Source organism: Callionymus lyra, chromosome 1 (genome assembly GCF_982586985.1).
Source record: "Callionymus lyra chromosome 1, fCalLyr1.hap1.1, whole genome shotgun sequence".
Classification (NCBI taxonomy): domain Eukaryota; kingdom Metazoa; phylum Chordata; class Actinopteri; order Syngnathiformes; family Callionymidae; genus Callionymus; species Callionymus lyra.
In genome coordinates, this window is record NC_141818.1 from 43,730,851 (window position 1) to 43,749,647 (window position 18,797).

The following is an 18,797-nucleotide window of genomic DNA, read 5'->3' on the forward strand; positions in this document are numbered from 1 at the left end:
CCACTCTGCCGTGATTGGTCAAATATCAAAGTTTGTCACTGCACGTCATCAATCCCGTAAATCTCCACCTCCAAGGGATGTGTTGTATAAACAAAGTGGGTGTGATTACAGCTGGCTGGAGGAGGAGTGAAGCGATTATTACTTCATAATGGACTCTGCTCTCGTAACCTCTTGTTCGCTCAGAATTCAGACCGGGGAGAACTTTGTAGAGTAAAAACTTCAAAACATGATCATGATGAGGGACTAACTGTAATATTGTAACATTTGAAACACGTGAGTCAGAAGGGGTTTGCGTTTGAACAATAGTTTCTCTTTAATCGTGTGCGAGTGCATGTTGTAACTTATTAGTACATTAATTTTATATTATTAGTATTTTAAAGAGAAAGAATGAAATTCATAATTCAGTCGATGGACATTGATGAGAAACAGCATGTCCCATAATATATGCGTGAGAACCCAGACGTAGTTGCACAGATAAAGACCGGAAGTAGTTTTTCGTGTCTATATTTTGGATTAAGATTGTCGAAATCAAAATCCCCAAAACGTTAACCCCATTATACCATTATGGCACTGTACCAAGCAACACTTCCCATTCCAGCCCAACATTTATTTCACCAATCTGCAAAGATCTCACTTAGTAGATAAAGCGAAACAGTGTCTTCAAATCAGGTTGCACAGAATCCTTCTGGAGTACATGAGTCTGATATTTTTATCCTTTTACTATTCAGTCCCATCCTGAGAGCAAGAAAATCCGCCTGCCAGCCAAGATCAACCTCTAAAAGTCATAGGTTGTCTCCACCTTCCTCTATCGCTGTGAAAGCTGGACCACAACGGCCAAAACAAAACGCAGCACAGAAGCCTTCGAGATGAAATACCTACGAAAGGTCCTTGGCATCTCCTACTTGCAACAGAGGAGCGATGAGTCAGAAGCAGTTTACTGCAAACAACTGTTAACAGCAAACAAGCGTAGGAAGCTGAAGTGGTCGGGCACATATGTCGAAACAACTCGCTTACCAAGACCGTTCTGCAAGGTACTGTAGCCGGAGGGATGAAACGGTGAAGGCCAAAGAAGACTTGGCTGGACAATATCAAAGTGAAAAGGACTGGCCTGGACACAGCAAAACTCATTAGGGGGGCCAAGGACGGAAGAAGATGGGTCATTTCTGCTGGCTGCCTCTACGACCTTGAGGTCAAGGGTCTGAACTGACTATTCAATGCTAAAACAAAAAAAATCGTTTGTCTTTTTAACTTTTGATCCGACAAATTTATCTTCTCATATCCACCCCAAAAAAAGTGGGTTTAGCGATCCCCTTTAAATAATAGGGGTTCACTGTTACCTGTGACACATATTATTTAGATCCTTCCTCTTGTTGCTTTTCTCTGTTGAAAAGGTCGTTTTTTTAACACCTTCACCAAAGCGCATTTCTTTCAAAGATCCGACTAGATGGAGAGTCTTGAACGCAGTTATTCTCCTTCAGTAATCGAACTATGTTTTCTAGCGGATGCATAAAGACCAACACGGCTGGTCTTTTAAGACCGCGGAGGGTTGTTTTTTGCCAGCTCTCGTTTCCCTCAGGAGGAAAACACAACTTTTAGGAAATTACGACCAAAGAAAATCGAAGAAAATCTTTCGCCATTTGTGTAAAACACAGTCACATATCTCGAGTGCCCGAGTTTCATGGCTTCTCGACTTTACCGCGGACTCTACTTGTTCCTACGTGTTAGCCGTTAGCCGGTTAGCTCTTAGCATCTTGCGGTCCAAGAGAGTCTGGACTGGAACTGGTTTTAGGATCTTTTCGTCCACTTCACGAGACCACAAGGATGGGGACCCGAGCCGGAGACGGGCGGACGGGCAACGGGACTGTGTTAAACAGCGTGTCGTTGACCACAAGTGGACCCGCCGCGGACAGGGATGGGACCCGGTTCGAGGAGAGGGAGTACGGATCCGAGGTGATTGACAGCTGCTCCGACCCGGAGTCGGATTCTGACGATGACACGGCGAGGTTCGGCGGGGACAGGCGAGGCGTGAAGAGGGAGAGAAGCGACGGCGAGGTCAGTTTTCCGTCCGCGCCGAACCCCGTGACCCTCGCCGAGGGTTACGGGGGTCTGAGCAGCGGAGTACCCGGAGCTAAACCCGGGAAGAAGACCAGAGGACGGGTGAAGATTAAAATGGAGTTCATAGACAACAAACTGAGACGATACACAACTTTTAGCAAGAGGAAGACTGGGATAATGAAGAAGGTGAGCCGGAAGTTTAGCTGGTTTACCTGTTGGATAAAGATGTATTAACGGTTACTATAACAACATGAGCTTGAAACCTGTCATTGAATTCTCCTCCTGCAGGCGTACGAGCTGTCGACCCTCACGGGTACTCAGGTGTTACTTCTAGTCGCCAGCGAGACGGGACACGTGTACACTTTCGCCACGAGAAAACTTCAGCCCATGATCACCTCCGAGAACGGGAAGGCTCTGATCCAGACCTGCCTCAACTCTCCAGACTCGCCGCCACGCTCCGACCCGTCCTCCGATCAGAGGATGAGCGCCACCGGCTTTGAGGAGACCGACCTGACGTATCAGGTTTCAGAAACCGATGGGGGTCTGGAGGTGTCTAAGGTAGGCACGTTGATGGTTAAAAAGGGGGATCTCAGGAGACAACTTTTTCTCTTTCTGACAGGATTCGAATAAAACGGCCTACATTTTGTCCGGCCTTCCAATAAGCACACAGTCCACGGTGCTCTCCTCTTCCACCTCCATATCTTCATCACTGACATCACAACATCAAAACAGTGCCCCCACTGCAACTGTGACCTCCACTAATGGTGCCATGCTAAAAACGTCAGCTGGTGTCATGTTTCCCGGAGGTTTCACGTTGATGTCAGGTGAGCTAGAAAAAAAAAAGGCATGGCATCTCGATGAAGAGGGTTCAGTGTAAACTCAAGTGTGCTGCCTACAGGTGCCCAGCTGCCTCCTGGTACCCACACAATCCCACTCAGCCATCTTCAGGGCTCTTGTGTCCAGAACTCTTCTAGCACACAGCCTACCACACTATTTCGCCTCCCAGCCACCATGTCCCTCACAGGTCAGTCCAGGGTGAAGGTAGCGTTGATGCTTTCTTCTCGCCCATTGCTGTGATGATACGGCACTTAAGAAATCTAGTCCACAGTCACTCATGTTTCATCTTTGTCAACAGGTGGGACGGTCACACAACCCCTGCAGACCCTCCAAGTGCAGGCGAGCAGTCAGACCAGCTCCGACAATCCTAGCGCCACATCTTCCCCCTTAAGTAAGACCACAAAACCGTTACCTTCTTCTCACCTTAAGAGGTTCTGAACGCTCACCCTGTCTCTTCAGCCAGCGTCGTCTCATCCTCAAGTCACGTGACTTACCCCGGTGGCCACACAGTCGTGTACACGACACCGACGTCTACTTTAGGTGACGGAGGCCTTACAGTTCTGAACACGTTCCCTTCAACTGGCCAATCACATGACCCGGGTGAGGCCACGCACTCTTACTATCTACCTATTATATCGGAGTGTGAGTTTACTAACGGTTTTCTTTGACAGCATCAATCCAGCAAGTATTTCTGACATCACTTCCTCCGGTGGCGACCCAAATTCCTGTTTCTGCTGTCCAGCTGCACCCGGTATTTATACTGCATACAGTACTACTTTATCCTGCTGTTGAAATACTCTTTTACTAATACTACACTCTACCATATAACATCCCTGTTGATACATCACTATTGTTGTCCATTTGAGGTACTTGGTACTATCAGATTAAAGTGCTGTCATTACTACTTATTTTTAAATGGCTGTAGATTTATTTTTTTTAATTTGAGAAGTTAGTTCATTTTTCCAATGATGTAATTATAGTTTCAGATTCAGTTTATTTATTTCAAAGAACAATGTGCAGTTACATTAAAAAAGATGGCTGCGCCGGATTTAGTGCATTTGATTGCGTTTAGTTAGTTTTATACAATCAATATCCATGCTCCTGTGCACTGAAAATTTCATGTCGCTTGAATCCTGTTACAGCAGCTGATTTGTTTGTTTTTCTGGTTCAGATGGTCATCAGCCAGCAGACCAGCGGCGGAAGCAGCAACTTAACCGAACTCCAGGTTGTCAGTCTGGACCTTCACCAGTCGAAAGAAGACAACTGAAGATACCATCTTCTGGAGCAGAGCAGAGTCATGTTGCTGCAATCAATCAGAAGGATTTCCTGTATATCATGAAGACCATGAATGATGATCTTCTGACATTTTAACATGCTTTACTTTGGTTATCAAATGTATACTGATGTGCGTGAGTGTATGTGAATTCATATTTTTTTTTGTTTTCAGTTAAAAAAAACAACAAATGATTTAAGAAGCAAATATAAGTTATTTCTTCAATTAGTAGTTTCTTGTTTCTCAATCTGTGCCTTGGTGGCAGTTATGGAAATGCTTGCCTTACAATAAGAATCAGAACCAACAAAAATATTCTTAATTTAGTCATGGGATGTTTATCTATGTGATGTAGTTTCTAAACATAAAGTTTGCAACGTTGCATATAACTGAGGAGTAATTCTCATGGTTCCTATTATTGTAAGTAAGTAATTTTTTATTTGTATAGCGCTTTTCTAGACCAGGGTCACAAAGCGCTTAAACAATCAAAACAATATTCAATAAAGTATATACTTTAAAGATCGAGATAAAACTGATAACACAACAGGAGTTCCAGAAAATCAAGGAAAAGCCTGAACAAATAAAAACGTCTTAAGATGTTTATTGAAGGAGTCAGTAGATCATCAAGTGCAAAGAGAGAGAAGATCGTTCCAAAGCTTAGGAGCAACAGCCTGGAAGGATTTCTCTCCTCTGGTCCTGAACCGTGTTCAGGAACCATCAGTAGAATCTGATCAGATCACTGATGGAAGGTCTGACCATGAATAGATCTGAGAGTAAGAACCAGAATTTTGAAGTTGATCCTGAAAGAAATTGGAAGCCAGTGAAGAGTTTTAAGGATCGGAATGTGAGTTCTTCTACTTGAGCGGGTCAGAGTTCTGAATTGACTGCAGGCGACCATGCACAACCAAAATAACTCAATTCACACTAGTTATAGATGGTTTTAGCTTTCATGTACTCGAAGTAAACTGCAGTCCACATTAAGCAACTGAATAGATCAAATATGTTTTAAAAAGCATGATACATAGTTACCCATTAGTGCCGACCCCATTAATTATTAAAAATATTCGCAAATGATGAAAAAAAATATTTTTTCACCACTTGTTTTTCTTAGAATACATTTTGAGGACTGTAATTATTATTAGAAGTAAAAAAAAAACATCTTAGAAAATGTATTTTCTTTTTTTAAGGAAAATACACAAAGTGTCGTAGTCTTCACGCGACGTCGCAGCCAGTGACGTCATTCGGTCTAGCCTCACGCGGACGTCGCTGTGTTTAGCATCTGGTTAGCAGCAGAGTTTCGAACGAGAGCAATAAGACGATGGCGAGCGCCGTGACCCAGAGCCGAAAGAGGCTGTTGAAGGACGAAGACATGACCAAAGTGGAGTTCGAGACCAGCGAGGAGGTCGATGTTACCCCAACTTTCGACACAATGGGCCTGAGAGAAGACCTGCTTCGCGGCATCTACGCCTACGGTAGGCCCCGGTGACTCTGATGCCTAAAACGTTCGGCGGGAAGAAATATATATTCTTATTACCGCAACAATTTGCGCCTGAGTGTGTGTTATAGTGTAATCCGTTACACACGAGTGATAACCCAGTCATGTGGTTGATATTTGAAAGATTTTCAACGAAGTAGCCCTAACCGGTTAGCATTAGCATGTTGCTAATAAATAATCACGCACTTTACTAAGCAATATGCTCTTGCGCTTTTATGAGGAGGTTGCACCAATCTGATTTTTTTTTTCAACTAATTCTAAGTTCGAAGGGGTATTATCGAGTTTTAGATTAATTCACCTTCCACTAAAACGGATTCGTAATACTGTTGTACAGTTCATTGGTAAACTAGAGTCAGATGAATGCACGAGGAGCCCTTGGTCTTAAAAAATGTAGTCTGTATTTATATTCTTGCATACGTCCTATACTGTACTTAGTAGTTCATGCTTTAGTACTACAATTGAAAATGTGTGTGTGTATATCAACGAATCAAAATAAACGTGCTTCTACTACCAACAACATCCTGCTTATACATTAATCATCTTCGGTAAATTTTGTTTTCTTGTTTGGTGGGGTCTCTATTTTTCATGCCGGCATTCCATTCTTCTTTTCCTTCCAGGCTTCGAGAAACCCTCCGCTATCCAGCAAAGAGCCATCAAACAGATCATCAAAGGCAGAGACGTCATTGCTCAGTAAGTCTTATTATAATAATAATAATCTCCACATGGTATCAACACCCGGTGGTGGTTTTAGGTTTGACTCCTTCACTCTTTGTTTCTAGGTCTCAGTCTGGTACAGGAAAGACGGCTACTTTTTGCGTGTCTGTGCTCCAGTGTCTGGATATCCAGGTCTGTGGCATCGTCAAAGAGATACTCTGACCCTTCTGTCTACTTAAGTCTAACTGGATCCTCTTGTCTGCAGGTTAGAGAGACCCAGGCCTTGATCCTTGCCCCCACCAGAGAGCTTGCAGGACAGATACAGAAGGTATAGTTGCTGTGCATTTATGAGATAATTATATTCAATCAGCAGGTTTAGATGTTTATGATTTGCTTCTTGGTTCAGGTGCTACTGGCCCTGGGAGACTACATGAATGTTCAATGTCATGCTTGCATCGGAGGAACCAACGTCGGGGAAGACATCAGGAAGCTGGACTATGGTCAGCATGTTGTGTCTGGAACACCTGGCCGAGTTTTTGGTAAGACCTGGACATAAACCTACTTTTCAATGCTGTTCCCTGATGTGGATCGATCTGTTGGCTAATGAATACTTTTTTATTCTTGTACCGATTTGTTTAGATATGATCCGTCGTAGAAGTCTGAGGACCAGAGCCATCAAGATGTTGGTACTAGATGAAGCAGATGAGATGCTCAACAAAGGTGCGTCAGTCAAATTGCAAACTGTTTAAATAAACGTCATGTCGTGTTTGATTACCTCGCTTTGCCAACAACAATATAGTGCAATTTTATGTTGTCTTTGTCAAATGAATATAGAGGGATTTTGTTTTTGGTACTAATAAACCAAAAACAATAATAAACTAGGATTATGAAGTTTGGTCTCAGTTGACTATTTGCTCTGCAAAATTACCTCGCTTTGCCAACAACAATATAGTGCAATTTTATGTTGTCTTTGTCAAATGAATATAGAGGGATTTTGTTTTTGGTACTAATAAACTAGGATTATGAAGTTTGGTCTCAGTTGACTATTTGCTCTGCAAAATTAAAATGACTTTGCAGCGATCATTGATGAACATTACACGACACAAGGTTAGTTTAAGTCATAACAAGCAATTAAGCACTTTATTTACCAACTTTAAACCCATCAGGGTGAGATGATGAAGTCTGAAAACCACAACAGAAGATTAAATTATGTTTAAAACCATCCTCCAGACATGTCCCACTCCTCCATCCATCAACAACCCCCTCTCAAACAGACATGTACATTCAGCTTCTTGTATTATCTATCTATTATCTTGTGTTTATTAACTATTTTCAACCTCACAAAATATCACTGCAGTTACCTTTTTTATGAAGCAGGCTTAATAGAATAGTTTTCTTAATGTGATTGGTTAACATAGTTCTAATATGATTACATTTTAGTAAGTTTATTTGATTTATATTTATTTGTCTAATCTAACTTGAAGCAGGGTAGACAATAAGTATACTTTCATTTGACTTTATTACAGAATTTGTTTTCTTAAAACCTGCATATTTTTGTTTTCCTAAATTAAACTATATCAGATTATATCACTCTTAGGTAATTTTGAGCATGTTGCAAAAATACTGCAACAATGATGATAACTGTGTTAATTTTGTCAACATAAATAAATGTGATCTGATCAAACGATCTTGAGACGTGATCCTCGTCAGTGGAAATGCTAACCTCTGTGACCTCTTTAGGCTTTAAGGAGCAGATCTATGACGTCTACCGGTATCTTCCACCTGCCACCCAGGTGTGTCTGATCAGTGCCACACTTCCCCATGAGATCTTGGAGATGACCAACAAGTTCATGACTGACCCCATCAGGATCTTGGTCAAACGGTGAGTCAGTGGCTATCTACCTATGTGTATTGTGTTTTGTGGGAAACTGACCCGTTTTTGTTTGCCAGTGATGAGTTGACGCTCGAGGGTATCAAACAGTTCTTTGTCGCCGTGGAGAGAGAAGAGTGGAAATTCGATACACTGTGCGACCTCTATGATACTCTGACGATTACGCAAGCCGTCATCTTCTGTAACACTAAGAGGAAGGTGGGTATCAATCAATCAATCAATATATTTGCAGAACTTGGAGAACACTGTGTTCTATTTGTAGGTCGACTGGCTGACGGAGAAAATGAGGGAGGCGAACTTCACTGTGTCGTCGATGCACGGGGATATGCCTCAGAAAGAGAGGGAGTCCATCATGAAGGAGTTTCGATCTGGAGCGAGGTAAAGCATTCCACGCACTTGCACAGAATGATGGTCCTTTACACTCTTTCGTCTATATTTCAGCCGGGTGTTGATCTCAACTGACGTTTGGGCTCGTGGCTTGGATGTTCCCCAGGTTTCCCTCATCATCAACTACGACTTGCCCAACAACAGAGAGTTGTACATCCACAGGTATACATGTGCACTCATTGTTGCCTAGGCACTGGCTCCATCTAGTGGTCAAAAGATAAAAGTTTATCATACTGTTTTTAGTTTTGTGTGTGCAACGTTGTTTACAGTTCATGGTTCAGAGTGTGTTACTGACATTATACAGGCAGTGAAGATAAAGGCGACGTTGTCGGGTTGCAAGTGTGTGATTATATCATCTGTTTCTCAGGATTGGCCGATCTGGTCGTTACGGGCGCAAGGGTGTGGCCATCAACTTTGTAAAAAATGACGACATCAGGATCCTGCGAGACATTGAGCAGTACTACTCCACCCAGATCGATGAGATGCCCATGAATGGTAACTAACCACGCCTGCTTTGATTGTTAAGCTCTTTTGTGTTCATGACAATAGTGGAGTTTCAATGTTTAGTTGTTGTTTTTTTTTTAATGAGCTTGTGAAAAATCTATTACACTTGTTTTTATTTTTTTTAAATGTCCAAACATAACATTTCCTTCTTGTCTTTGCCTCTTTTGCAGTTGCCGACCTGATCTGAAGTCATCGACAAATGATCAACTTGTGGATAATCGTTCTATTACCATTACCTTTTTTATTCAAACGTCTTTTAGTTTAGGTTGTGCTGTGAGGACCCCCAGTCTTCACAGAAGAGCTCTTTTTCTCTTGTCATTAAAGGTATTCTGTTTGATATGTCGAAGTTTTTGAAGTCTTGTTGCCATGGAAATGTATCTCTCACTTCTGTGGCCAAAAAGTGGGCGTCGACAGGGGAAAATAAATAGATTTGGTCGTTTAAGTACCAAACAAGAAGAGATGAATATTAGGACACCTGTGTAAATGGTGTCGACATGTTCATAAGGTCTTTGCAATGTCTAGTCCACTCTTGAAGAGATCTGGTACTGAATTTAGAACCAGGATTTTGCTGCATATTGTAAGCGCAAATATTGAATTTGTAACTAAAGAAGCAGAATAGCCCTTGAGATTAGCTACATATAAGAAACATGTCTGAATCGTGGGATGTTTTCACCATACAACACACTAGTGCTAAAGCAGAAATACTTTATTATTCTAGCCGCCATCATTTTTATACAAACACATAAAAGATTAGATTAATTTTCCCACAGACAAACCGAAGATTTAAGTTTCCTCCTCACTCATTCAAAGCCTTTATTTCTGACCACAAACCTCATCAGAAACCATTCAAAGTTTGACAGAAAACGGTAAAACAATTTTCACCACAAATCACATGACCAAAAGACCTCATGGGAAGACGGTTACCATTTTTGATTCATAGATTTATGATTATAAATGATCCTGGGTAACAGTTAGGATGGAATTTTAGTGCCATAACCAAGCCAACAAAAAAGGAATCAAGACAAGGATGGACGTGGAGATGCATGCCTTCTACTGGTTCTGTCTGACAAACCAGATCTCATTCCGGCGACGTGGAACACCCGGGTTTTCATAAACTGCGACTATGTAATTGTTTGGCTGGACGTCACTGCACTCCCCTAAGATTTCCCAAAACTGCCGGATCTGCTCTGTGATTGTTTCCTCAGTTGTTGTCCCATGGAACGTCCTTAAAGCAACAAAGAAGAAACATATCAGCTGGCCTTTTATTAGATGATACATAACCACAGAAGCGGCTTGGATACTGATGGAATTGATGGCTGTTAACCAGACTCACCTGGCAATGACTCTGATTTGCTCTCTTTGAACGATGGTGATGTCCGGGTGAAGGGGTTGAGGTGGATTGTCCTGGAACTCAGAGGGCAGGTAAAGTGCCGTCAGGACCTTCTTGTCAAATGTCTTGCCATCCTCCAGCATGTGAATCTGACTGATGACTGGCACCGTCATGCCAAGGTGGCGTCCTGCAAAGAAGAAGTTAAGATCTCCGGCCGTAGAACCTTTGAGGAAGTGGTATTACCAGCAGAGTTTTCCTTGCAGATGAAGCGCATCAGTTTCATGAAGCTCATGGAGATGCTCTGTTCATAGAGTTTCTCCTGGTCTGTGACACAGGCCCACTTTCCTGGTGGATATATACGCTCCTGGTACAACACCTCTCCCATCTGCGCCACACAATTGGATACGTAAACAAAGTTCTGTCAATCTGCATCATCGTCAACACACCTTTTCATGGCAGGTGACCGGAACAGATGGGATGGTTTCCCTTTGTTGGTTGTTTCGGGTCATTTCATGGATGGGTCCCGTCATTTCTGAAAACAAAAGACACCCAAGTCAAGTTATTATTCCATAACGTAAGTTCACTGTTCCTTGACAATGATCGTCGCTCTCCAACTGGCTGGTATAAATGACTTTTCAGTGACTTGTGAATGAACCTGTTGAAGTCTTCAGTTAACATTTCATATTTGGTCCCGGACCAGTAAGTAAGAACCTCATTAACCCATCGCCCTCACCTTGAGGCACAGACACCTGATGTGTGCTGCCGACCGCCTGCCAGTGAGCCAGGAGTCTGTCGGTGTGCTCGGCATCCATGGGCTCGGAATCGTCTGTGATATCATCGTCCAGCTGCTCGTCATCCAACGATTCCAGGTCTTCCAGAGAGATGAGCGCCATGACAGTGGTCCTCCTGTGTGAGGGGGGGGGGAAGGGATGGGGGGGGCAGTAAAAAAAACATCTCCTTGACAAGGTGTTTAAGCTGATAATATGTTTAATTTTGTGGTACCTGCACATATTATACAATGTCAACATTACAAACCTACGTGTTACAGGAATCGATCGAATGTGGGTCACAATAACAAACACAGAACACAATGTTCAGAATCGCGAGATGAGTTTTTTTTTTAATCTTACAACTCGGTTTAAAAATCGAACCAACACACACAAGAACAAGTAAACACGGTTACATCCAATAACAACGCGACACATTAGCACTGTTAGCACCTGGCTACCTGCTAGCATTCTGGTCCTATTAGCTGAGCTAGCTCAAATTAGCGTGTGTCTCAAGCCCTGTCTGTGTTTTATTTAGTACCTTTTTTAAACAGACAGCGTGTTTTTCACAAGTCTAGTTGCACTGCTCGGATGATGTCGCTTCAGGATTGTTGACAGCCATACACTCGCAGGGAAGACTTCATCCACAACTGCGCCGGTCAGCGTTTCTTCACAATAAAAGCCTCTGTTACAACAATAAAAGCCGGTTACAGAGTATTGCGGCTTCATTATTTCATCACACAGTATTTAAAGAGCAACTTAAAATTAATTAAAATTAAAATAAAATAAGAACAAAAACAAGGAGAAATAAAGCAAAAGAACAAGTTGTCTAAAATACAATACAATCTAAGTCTAAGTCTAAAGATAAAGAACATAGGTCAAAGAAAAATAGCAAAGACAAAGGATATAATGACTAACATAGAACAGAACATCATGTTACTTTCACTCCACTCCTGTCTCCAAACTCACAATTGTAAGTAAGTAAGTAAGTAATATATATTTATATAGCGCTTTTCGAGACCAGGGTCACAAAGCGCTTTAACAATCAAAACAATACTCAAAACAGTACATACTTCAAAGATCAAGACAACACAGAGAACAACACAGGAGTTCGAGAAATTCAAGGAAAAGCCTGCACAAATAGAAACGTCTTAAGATGTTTCTTAAAGGAGTCAGTAGACTCCATCAAGCGCAAAGAGAGAGGAAGATTGTTCCAAAGCTTAGGAGCAACAGCCTGAAAAGATTTCTCTCCTCTGGTCCTGAGCCGTGTGCGTGGAACCATCAGTAGATTCTGATCCACAGACCTCAGAGACTGAGCTGGGGTGTAAGGCTGGATCAGATCAGTGATGGAAGGAGGAGCCTGACCATGAATAGCTCTGAAAGTAAGAACCAGAATTTTAAAGTTGATCCTGAAAGAAACTGGAAGCCAGTGAAGAGTTTTAAGGACCGGAGAAATGTGAGTTCTTCTACTAGAGCGGGTCAGAATTCTCGCTGCAGAGTTCTGAATCAACTGCAGGCGAGACAGCTCCTTCTTGTTAAGACATGAAAACAAACTGTTACAATAGTCCAGACGAGAAGAAACAAACGCATGGATTACAAGCTCCAGATCATGTTGTGACAGCAATCTAATAGCCAGAGGAATGAATGAGTCCTTGAGTCTATTAGTGTTGCATCATGGGAGGAGCATTCGTGCTCAATCTGCTTCTCTGCTCACTGATGACAGTGTTCAGAGGATGATGTCATCATCCATGATGGACAGTAGTTTGTTCAATGATCTCCTCTCTTGTCACCAGTGAGTCCAGCTTCAACCACAGAGCCAGCCCTTCTGATCAACCTGTCCAACCTGTTGACAATCCTCTTGGACACATTCCCACCCCAACACACCACAGCATCAAACACTGGCCACCACAGACTGGTAGAACATGCAGAGTACAGTCTACTCTGAACTTACTCATATACATGGTCTGTGTTGCAGGACCAGTTTACTGTCCAGCCACACACTGAGGTGCTTATAGTTCTCGACTCTCTCCACCTCGTCTCCTCTGATGGACACCGGAGGTGGGTTTACCTTTAACTTTCCACAGTCCAAGATCTGCTTCTTGGTCTTTGAGGTGTTCAGCTGCAAGTGGTTCCTCTCACTCCAATCCACAAAGTCACGTATCAGACTCCTATACTTATCCTCGCTGTTGTCCCTGATGCATCCAACAATGGCAGTGTCGTCAGCATACTTCTGGATGAGACTCAGCTCTGAGTTGTAGCAGAAGTCTGAAGTGTAGATGGTGAAGAGGAGAGGGGCCAGTACTGTCCCCTGAGGTGCTCCTGTATTGCACACCACAGTGTCAGAAGTGATGTCCTTCAGCCTGACATACAGTGGTCGATCAGTAAGATAATCCTAAATCCAGGAGACCAGACCAGGGTCCACATTCATCTGTGTCAATTTGTCCTGCAGCAGAGTGGGCTGGATGGTGATGAAGGCACTAGAAAAGTCCAGGAACAGGATCCTCACTGAACCGCTTCCTTTATCCAAGGTGAGAGGAGGTCCGATGCAGGAGATGAAGTAAGTAAGTAAGTAAGTAATATTTAATTATATAGCGCTTTTCAAGACCAGGGTCACAAAGCGCTTAAACAATCAAAACAATACTCAAAAAAGTACATACTTTAAAGATCAAGATAATACTGAGAACACAACAGGAGTTCGAGAAATTCATGGAAAAGCCTGAACAAATAGAAACGTCTTAAGATGTTTCTTAAAGGAGTCAGTAGATCCATCAAGCGCAAAGAGAGAGGAAGATCGTTCCAAAGCTTAGGAGCAACAGCCTGAAAAGATTTCTCTCCTCTGGTCCTGAGCCGTGTGCGTGGAACCATAAGTAGATTTTGATCCACAGACCTCAGAGCCCGAGCTGGGGTGTAAGGCTGGATCAGATCAGTGATGTAAGGAGGAGCCTGACCATGAATAGCTCTGAAAGTAAGAACCAGAATTTTAAAGTTGATCCTGAAAGAAATTGGAAGCCAGTGAAGAGTTTTAAGGACCGGAGAGATGTGAGTTCTTCTACTAGAGCGGGTCAGAATTCTCGCTGCAGAGTTCTGAATCAACTGCAGGCGAGACAGATCCTTCTTGTTAAGACATGAAAACAAACTGTTGCAATAGTCCAGACGAGAAGAAACAAACGCATGGATTACAAGCTCCAGATCATGTTCCGACAACATTTTCCTAAGTTTAGAGATTTTTCTCAGATGAAGGATGGCATCTTTTACACCAACTGCTGGCCGGTAGGCAAACTGCAGGGGGTCTTGCGCGTGCTGGACTTGTGGCCTGAGATGTTTGAGGACCAACCGCTCCAGTGACTTCATCAGCTGCGAAGTCAGTGCCACCGGTCTGTAATTGTTCAGTTCGCTCGGTTGGATCTTTTTCGGGACTGGAACGATACAGGAAGTCTTCCACACAGTTGGTACTTTCCCCAGCCGTAGACTGAGGTTGAAGATATGCTGGAGGGGCTCAGCTAGTTCAGCAGTGCAGGTTTTTAGCAGTCGAGCAGACACCTTGTCAGGACCAGCAGCCTTCCCTGGACGAATCCTCCTAAGTACATCGTGTACCTGGAGTGAGGTGAAGCTGGGAAGGGGTCGTGTGGAGCTGAGGGGGGCACAAGATGGTGGGGCAGGTCCTGAAGCAGGCAGCAGTGAGGGTGAGGTGACCTGCTGAAACCTGTTGAAAAAGTTGTTTAGACCGTTTGCCTCCTCCACCGTGTCCACTGCAGTCATTGTTGTCTGTTGCATGTGTGAGAGAGTTTAAGTTTTAAGATAAGATGAAGTAGTATGAAGCTCGTGTTTTAGTTTGGTTTCGTTTTTAGCTAGTAAGATAATTTATTGACTTGTGAAACTAGGATTTGTTGAGGGCTACAGATGGAAAGTAGCATTGTGCTAAATTTTGGTGCAACCATCTTTTTAATGTAACTGCACATTGTCCTTTTAAAATAAAAAATAAAATATAGATACAACAGCAGGCTCTTCAGTGCTTTAGAAAAGACTCAGACAATTCAGAGAACTGGGAATTCTGCTGATCTTTCTCAATTGTATACAATTAAAATATGTGTCTTTGAACCAAGATCTTATTTCTCATTATTTCTATAGTGTTAAGTCAGGTTCCTAAACTGACACCAACTCTCCTGAATCATATGTTTCAAATGTTGAAGTCTCTCCAAGATGCAGTAAGTCCCTCATCATCATGACCATGTTTTGAAGTTATTACTTGATAAAGTTCTACTTTGTCTGAAATCTGAACGAACAAGATAAAAAGAGACATATACTGGTCAGTACCATAGAGATCCCAGATTAATTTAAGACACACTTAAATCAATACATGAGTTGACCTTTAAAGCATTTCAATGTCAAGCTTCTAGTTTAACTGTTTTACTATCTTCTCAGCAAAGTGTGTCTACCTCAATGGATATTATTCCAGGCCTTGGTTTGCCAGTGTTTACTCAAGGTTCATTTTCTTTCTTTATATTAAGAAAAAGTCTTCAAATTTTGTGAAAAAATAGTTGATGCCTGCTGTGAACCTGCTGGCCTTTTCACCCTGTTGCTGTGTCACTTAATATTCAGTGTCACAGTGTATGAAATCAACGCTGCATTTTCTACTCGCACCATATCACGCCACCTACGTAACAATACTAGCCTTAAAACCAAGAGTCCTTTTGCCAGGTCCCCACATTTCATGACTCTGCACTGCAGGCGAGCAGAAATATTTCATAATGAGCAGCCTCTAGCAAGAAAAGATAAATCACAGTGTCTCCGAAGGAAAAACTGAACTTTCTAAAGCCGCTGTGATGATAGAGAAGAAAATAGAAAGAGAAGGATTAAAATATTGAGGCCTGCCCCTCCCTTTTAATGAATTATTCAGACTGCCTTAAAACGTCGAATTGATGCCGAAAAAGGTTATATTTATATCGCTCCGTGGCAACATGATTTTATTCCGCTATATTATTGAAAGACGCTTTAGAGAAGCTATCTGTCAGTAGCTAGCGGGGGGTGATGTGGGGGCGTGAGGCTACTGTAAATGAGCCACTATAGGAACCTGACGAGCTCCTAACGAGGACAGAGATGAAGGCAGCGTGGGTGCCGTCATGGTAACATAGAGCCAGAGCGTCAGAAGACAGTTTAACCACAATCACGTACAAACACACAGGACTAGGAAGAAAGCTGAAAACATCTAACCATGCGTACTACCAGAACTACGAGCAGTGTGTTTGTTTTTCACCAAAAAAACTAAAAAGATGACTTTTTTCGATTGAGTTAATAAGGACAAAGACCAAGCAACAATGCTACTATTGACAATGTACAAACAAGAAACATCTTAAAACATTTTTATCTGTTCAGGTTTTTCCTTGATTTTCTGGAACTCCTGCTGTGTTATCAGTTTTATCTTGACCTTCAAAATATATACTTTATTGAGTATTGTTTTGATTGTTTAAGCGCTTTGTGACCCTGGTCTGGAAAAGCACTATATAAATAAAAATGACTTACTTACTTACTTACTATTGACTATTTGCAATGTACAAACAAGCGACATTAGAAAATCGAAAGCATCCTTCACCTGGTCAGAGTCCTATTGGAACTAGAAAACGTTGTCCAAAAACATCCTTATTTGAGATTAATAACTAACCAAACTGTACAAACTAGAATCCTCAATAATCCAAGAGACCTCAAGAAGATTGAGGATATTATTGACTCTATTCTATTAACTTGTAAAAAGGGTTTGGGAAAAAGACAGAGTTACAATCATCATCTCGTGCAGCCATGAGACTGCAATTTTTGTTTACTTTTGTCTAACTGATACAGCTCTGCATTGGCAAGCACCCGGTATGCGCCTCTCACAACACATATTAGGGGTTAGGAACATGACTTAAAGTGGTAAACTCAGACAAAGAAGAGACCTCACATTGGATTTAAAGTCACAAGTTTTACTCACAATGAGGAGAGATGAATTAAGAACCTTCTTTTTAGAATGTCCTGTTTTAAATCTGAAGTGGTAGCTGTTTCGCTCACATCTTTATAGCCAAGATAGAGTTAATTATTACACGAGAAAAAAGAAACAGAGTTAAGACACAGGAAAAACAGAACATATGGTGTTGAATGAAGCAAATGAAGATCAGAGTTTAATCCCATCCCCTTATTTTGTTGCAACTTCCTTAGGCTAAGTATTGTACCATCATTTAGCCCCAAAGGATACAAGAAGAAACATCATCATGAATCGTGGCTCACTCGAAGAGGTGTGAGTCCAGTGATGAAATTGTTTCTGTTATGAAGACACATACAATCTAGTTCCTTAATTTCAACTGGCTCGTCTAGGCCAGACAGTGGGAACTTGTCAGTTTGTATTCATTTAATCATTTTCCTGTACCGCTTTATCCTTTATAGGGGTATTTGGGGGGCTGAATCCTTATTTTATTTTAGGAGATTTACGATCAACAATACATGCTCCTTTGAAAATAGCAAGGGGATAATCTATATCAATATATTATATTTCATTATTTTATTCTGTTCTGCCACAACAAAACATTAAAACATTGTCAATACAGGTTTCTGACTCTGAAGTTAGTGATTGGTATAGTAAGCTGTTATGTTTGTATCACATTGTTGTAATACTGCTCACAATAATGTAAGCAACTGAAGATTTTGTAATGACATTCCCAGTACATTCAACAGCTGTTCCCTATTATTTATTGTATTTTATTAATCTCCATTTGTATTATTTCGTTTTTATATCCTGTAATGCCTCCACAACAAATTCCAGTGTTGTGTTTACAACGCCAATAAGTTTTCTGATACTGATTTTATTTCCCCCTAGAAAAGCGCTCTATAGATATAAATTACCTACTTGTAGCTGTTGCACTGTTGTGACTTCCTATTCTATTGTGGGTTTCGCTGAAAGAATACAAAGATAAGGCTATGATGGTCGTGTTCAAGTGAGAAACACAGACGTCCCTGTCCTTCAAGAAACATCTTAAGACGTTCTTATTTGTTCAGGCTTTTCCTTGATTTTCTGGAACTCCTGTTGTGTTATCAGTTTTATCTTGACCTTTATATAAAGTATATACTTTATTGAATATTGTTTTGATTGTTTAAGTGCTTTGTGACCCTGCTGTGGAAAAGCGCTATACAAATAAAAAGTACTTACTTACTTACTTAAACACCAGATTTGACATTGTTGTTCTCGTGCCATTTCCGAGTGAGTGTTTGCGTGCACAGAACCTATATTTTATGTTGATCTGGTCATTTAATTGAAGACATTATTCAATTAACCAGGCTAACCTTACCAGGTCTTACCATGAGTATCAAGTCTTTAACCCAAGAAATAGGAAGTATCCTTAAGGACACCATATTTCTTCCTCAGCATGAGAACAAATCAGTGTTCTTAAGGTTGGAACTGTGACTCTTGCAGCACCTCATGCAGTATTTGTGAGGCAGCAACACACTCCAAAAAAACAACTTGTGTTCAACGTAGCATAAACAGTCAAGCCAGTGTAGTCCTGAGTGAACCCGGAGCTCCATCCTCCCCGTGAAACAACTGGTTATAATGACATCAAGGTGGTGCCATGAATAAATAAATG

General features: G+C 41.7%; 3 protein-coding genes across 3 annotated transcripts; 2 read left to right on the plus strand and 1 right to left on the minus strand.

Annotated features, from left to right (window-relative positions):
• The first annotated feature begins 1,551 nt into the window (after positions 1–1,551).
• On the plus strand, positions 1,552–4,390 carry LOC148089651 (serum response factor-like). Its single transcript, XM_087784849.1, has 8 exons — positions 1,552–2,241; positions 2,344–2,613; positions 2,675–2,879; positions 2,954–3,079; positions 3,191–3,283; positions 3,352–3,492; positions 3,564–3,643; positions 4,064–4,390. Exons 1-8 carry the CDS (start codon positions 1,822–1,824, stop codon positions 4,157–4,159), a joined length of 1,431 nt encoding a protein of 476 aa, XP_087640975.1. The 5' UTR covers positions 1,552–1,821; the 3' UTR covers positions 4,160–4,390.
• A 1,019-nt stretch (positions 4,391–5,409) lies between these two features.
• On the plus strand, positions 5,410–9,432 carry eif4a3 (eukaryotic translation initiation factor 4A3). The gene is made up of 12 exons (XM_087808979.1): positions 5,410–5,634; positions 6,275–6,347; positions 6,437–6,503; positions 6,577–6,639; positions 6,718–6,850; positions 6,951–7,031; positions 8,052–8,193; positions 8,262–8,400; positions 8,465–8,580; positions 8,644–8,751; positions 8,957–9,084; positions 9,264–9,432. Exons 1-12 carry the CDS (start codon positions 5,481–5,483, stop codon positions 9,278–9,280), a joined length of 1,221 nt encoding a protein of 406 aa, XP_087665105.1. The 5' UTR covers positions 5,410–5,480; the 3' UTR covers positions 9,281–9,432.
• A 349-nt stretch (positions 9,433–9,781) lies between these two features.
• On the minus strand, positions 9,782–11,855 carry soul4 (heme-binding protein soul4). The gene is made up of 6 exons (XM_087784862.1): positions 11,732–11,855; positions 11,157–11,329; positions 10,870–10,955; positions 10,667–10,808; positions 10,427–10,610; positions 9,782–10,318 (listed from the first exon to the last, which is right to left on the minus strand). Exons 2-6 carry the CDS (start codon positions 11,314–11,316, stop codon positions 10,144–10,146), a joined length of 747 nt encoding a protein of 248 aa, XP_087640988.1. The 5' UTR covers positions 11,317–11,329; positions 11,732–11,855; the 3' UTR covers positions 9,782–10,143.
• Positions 11,856–18,797: the final 6,942 nt, after the last annotated feature.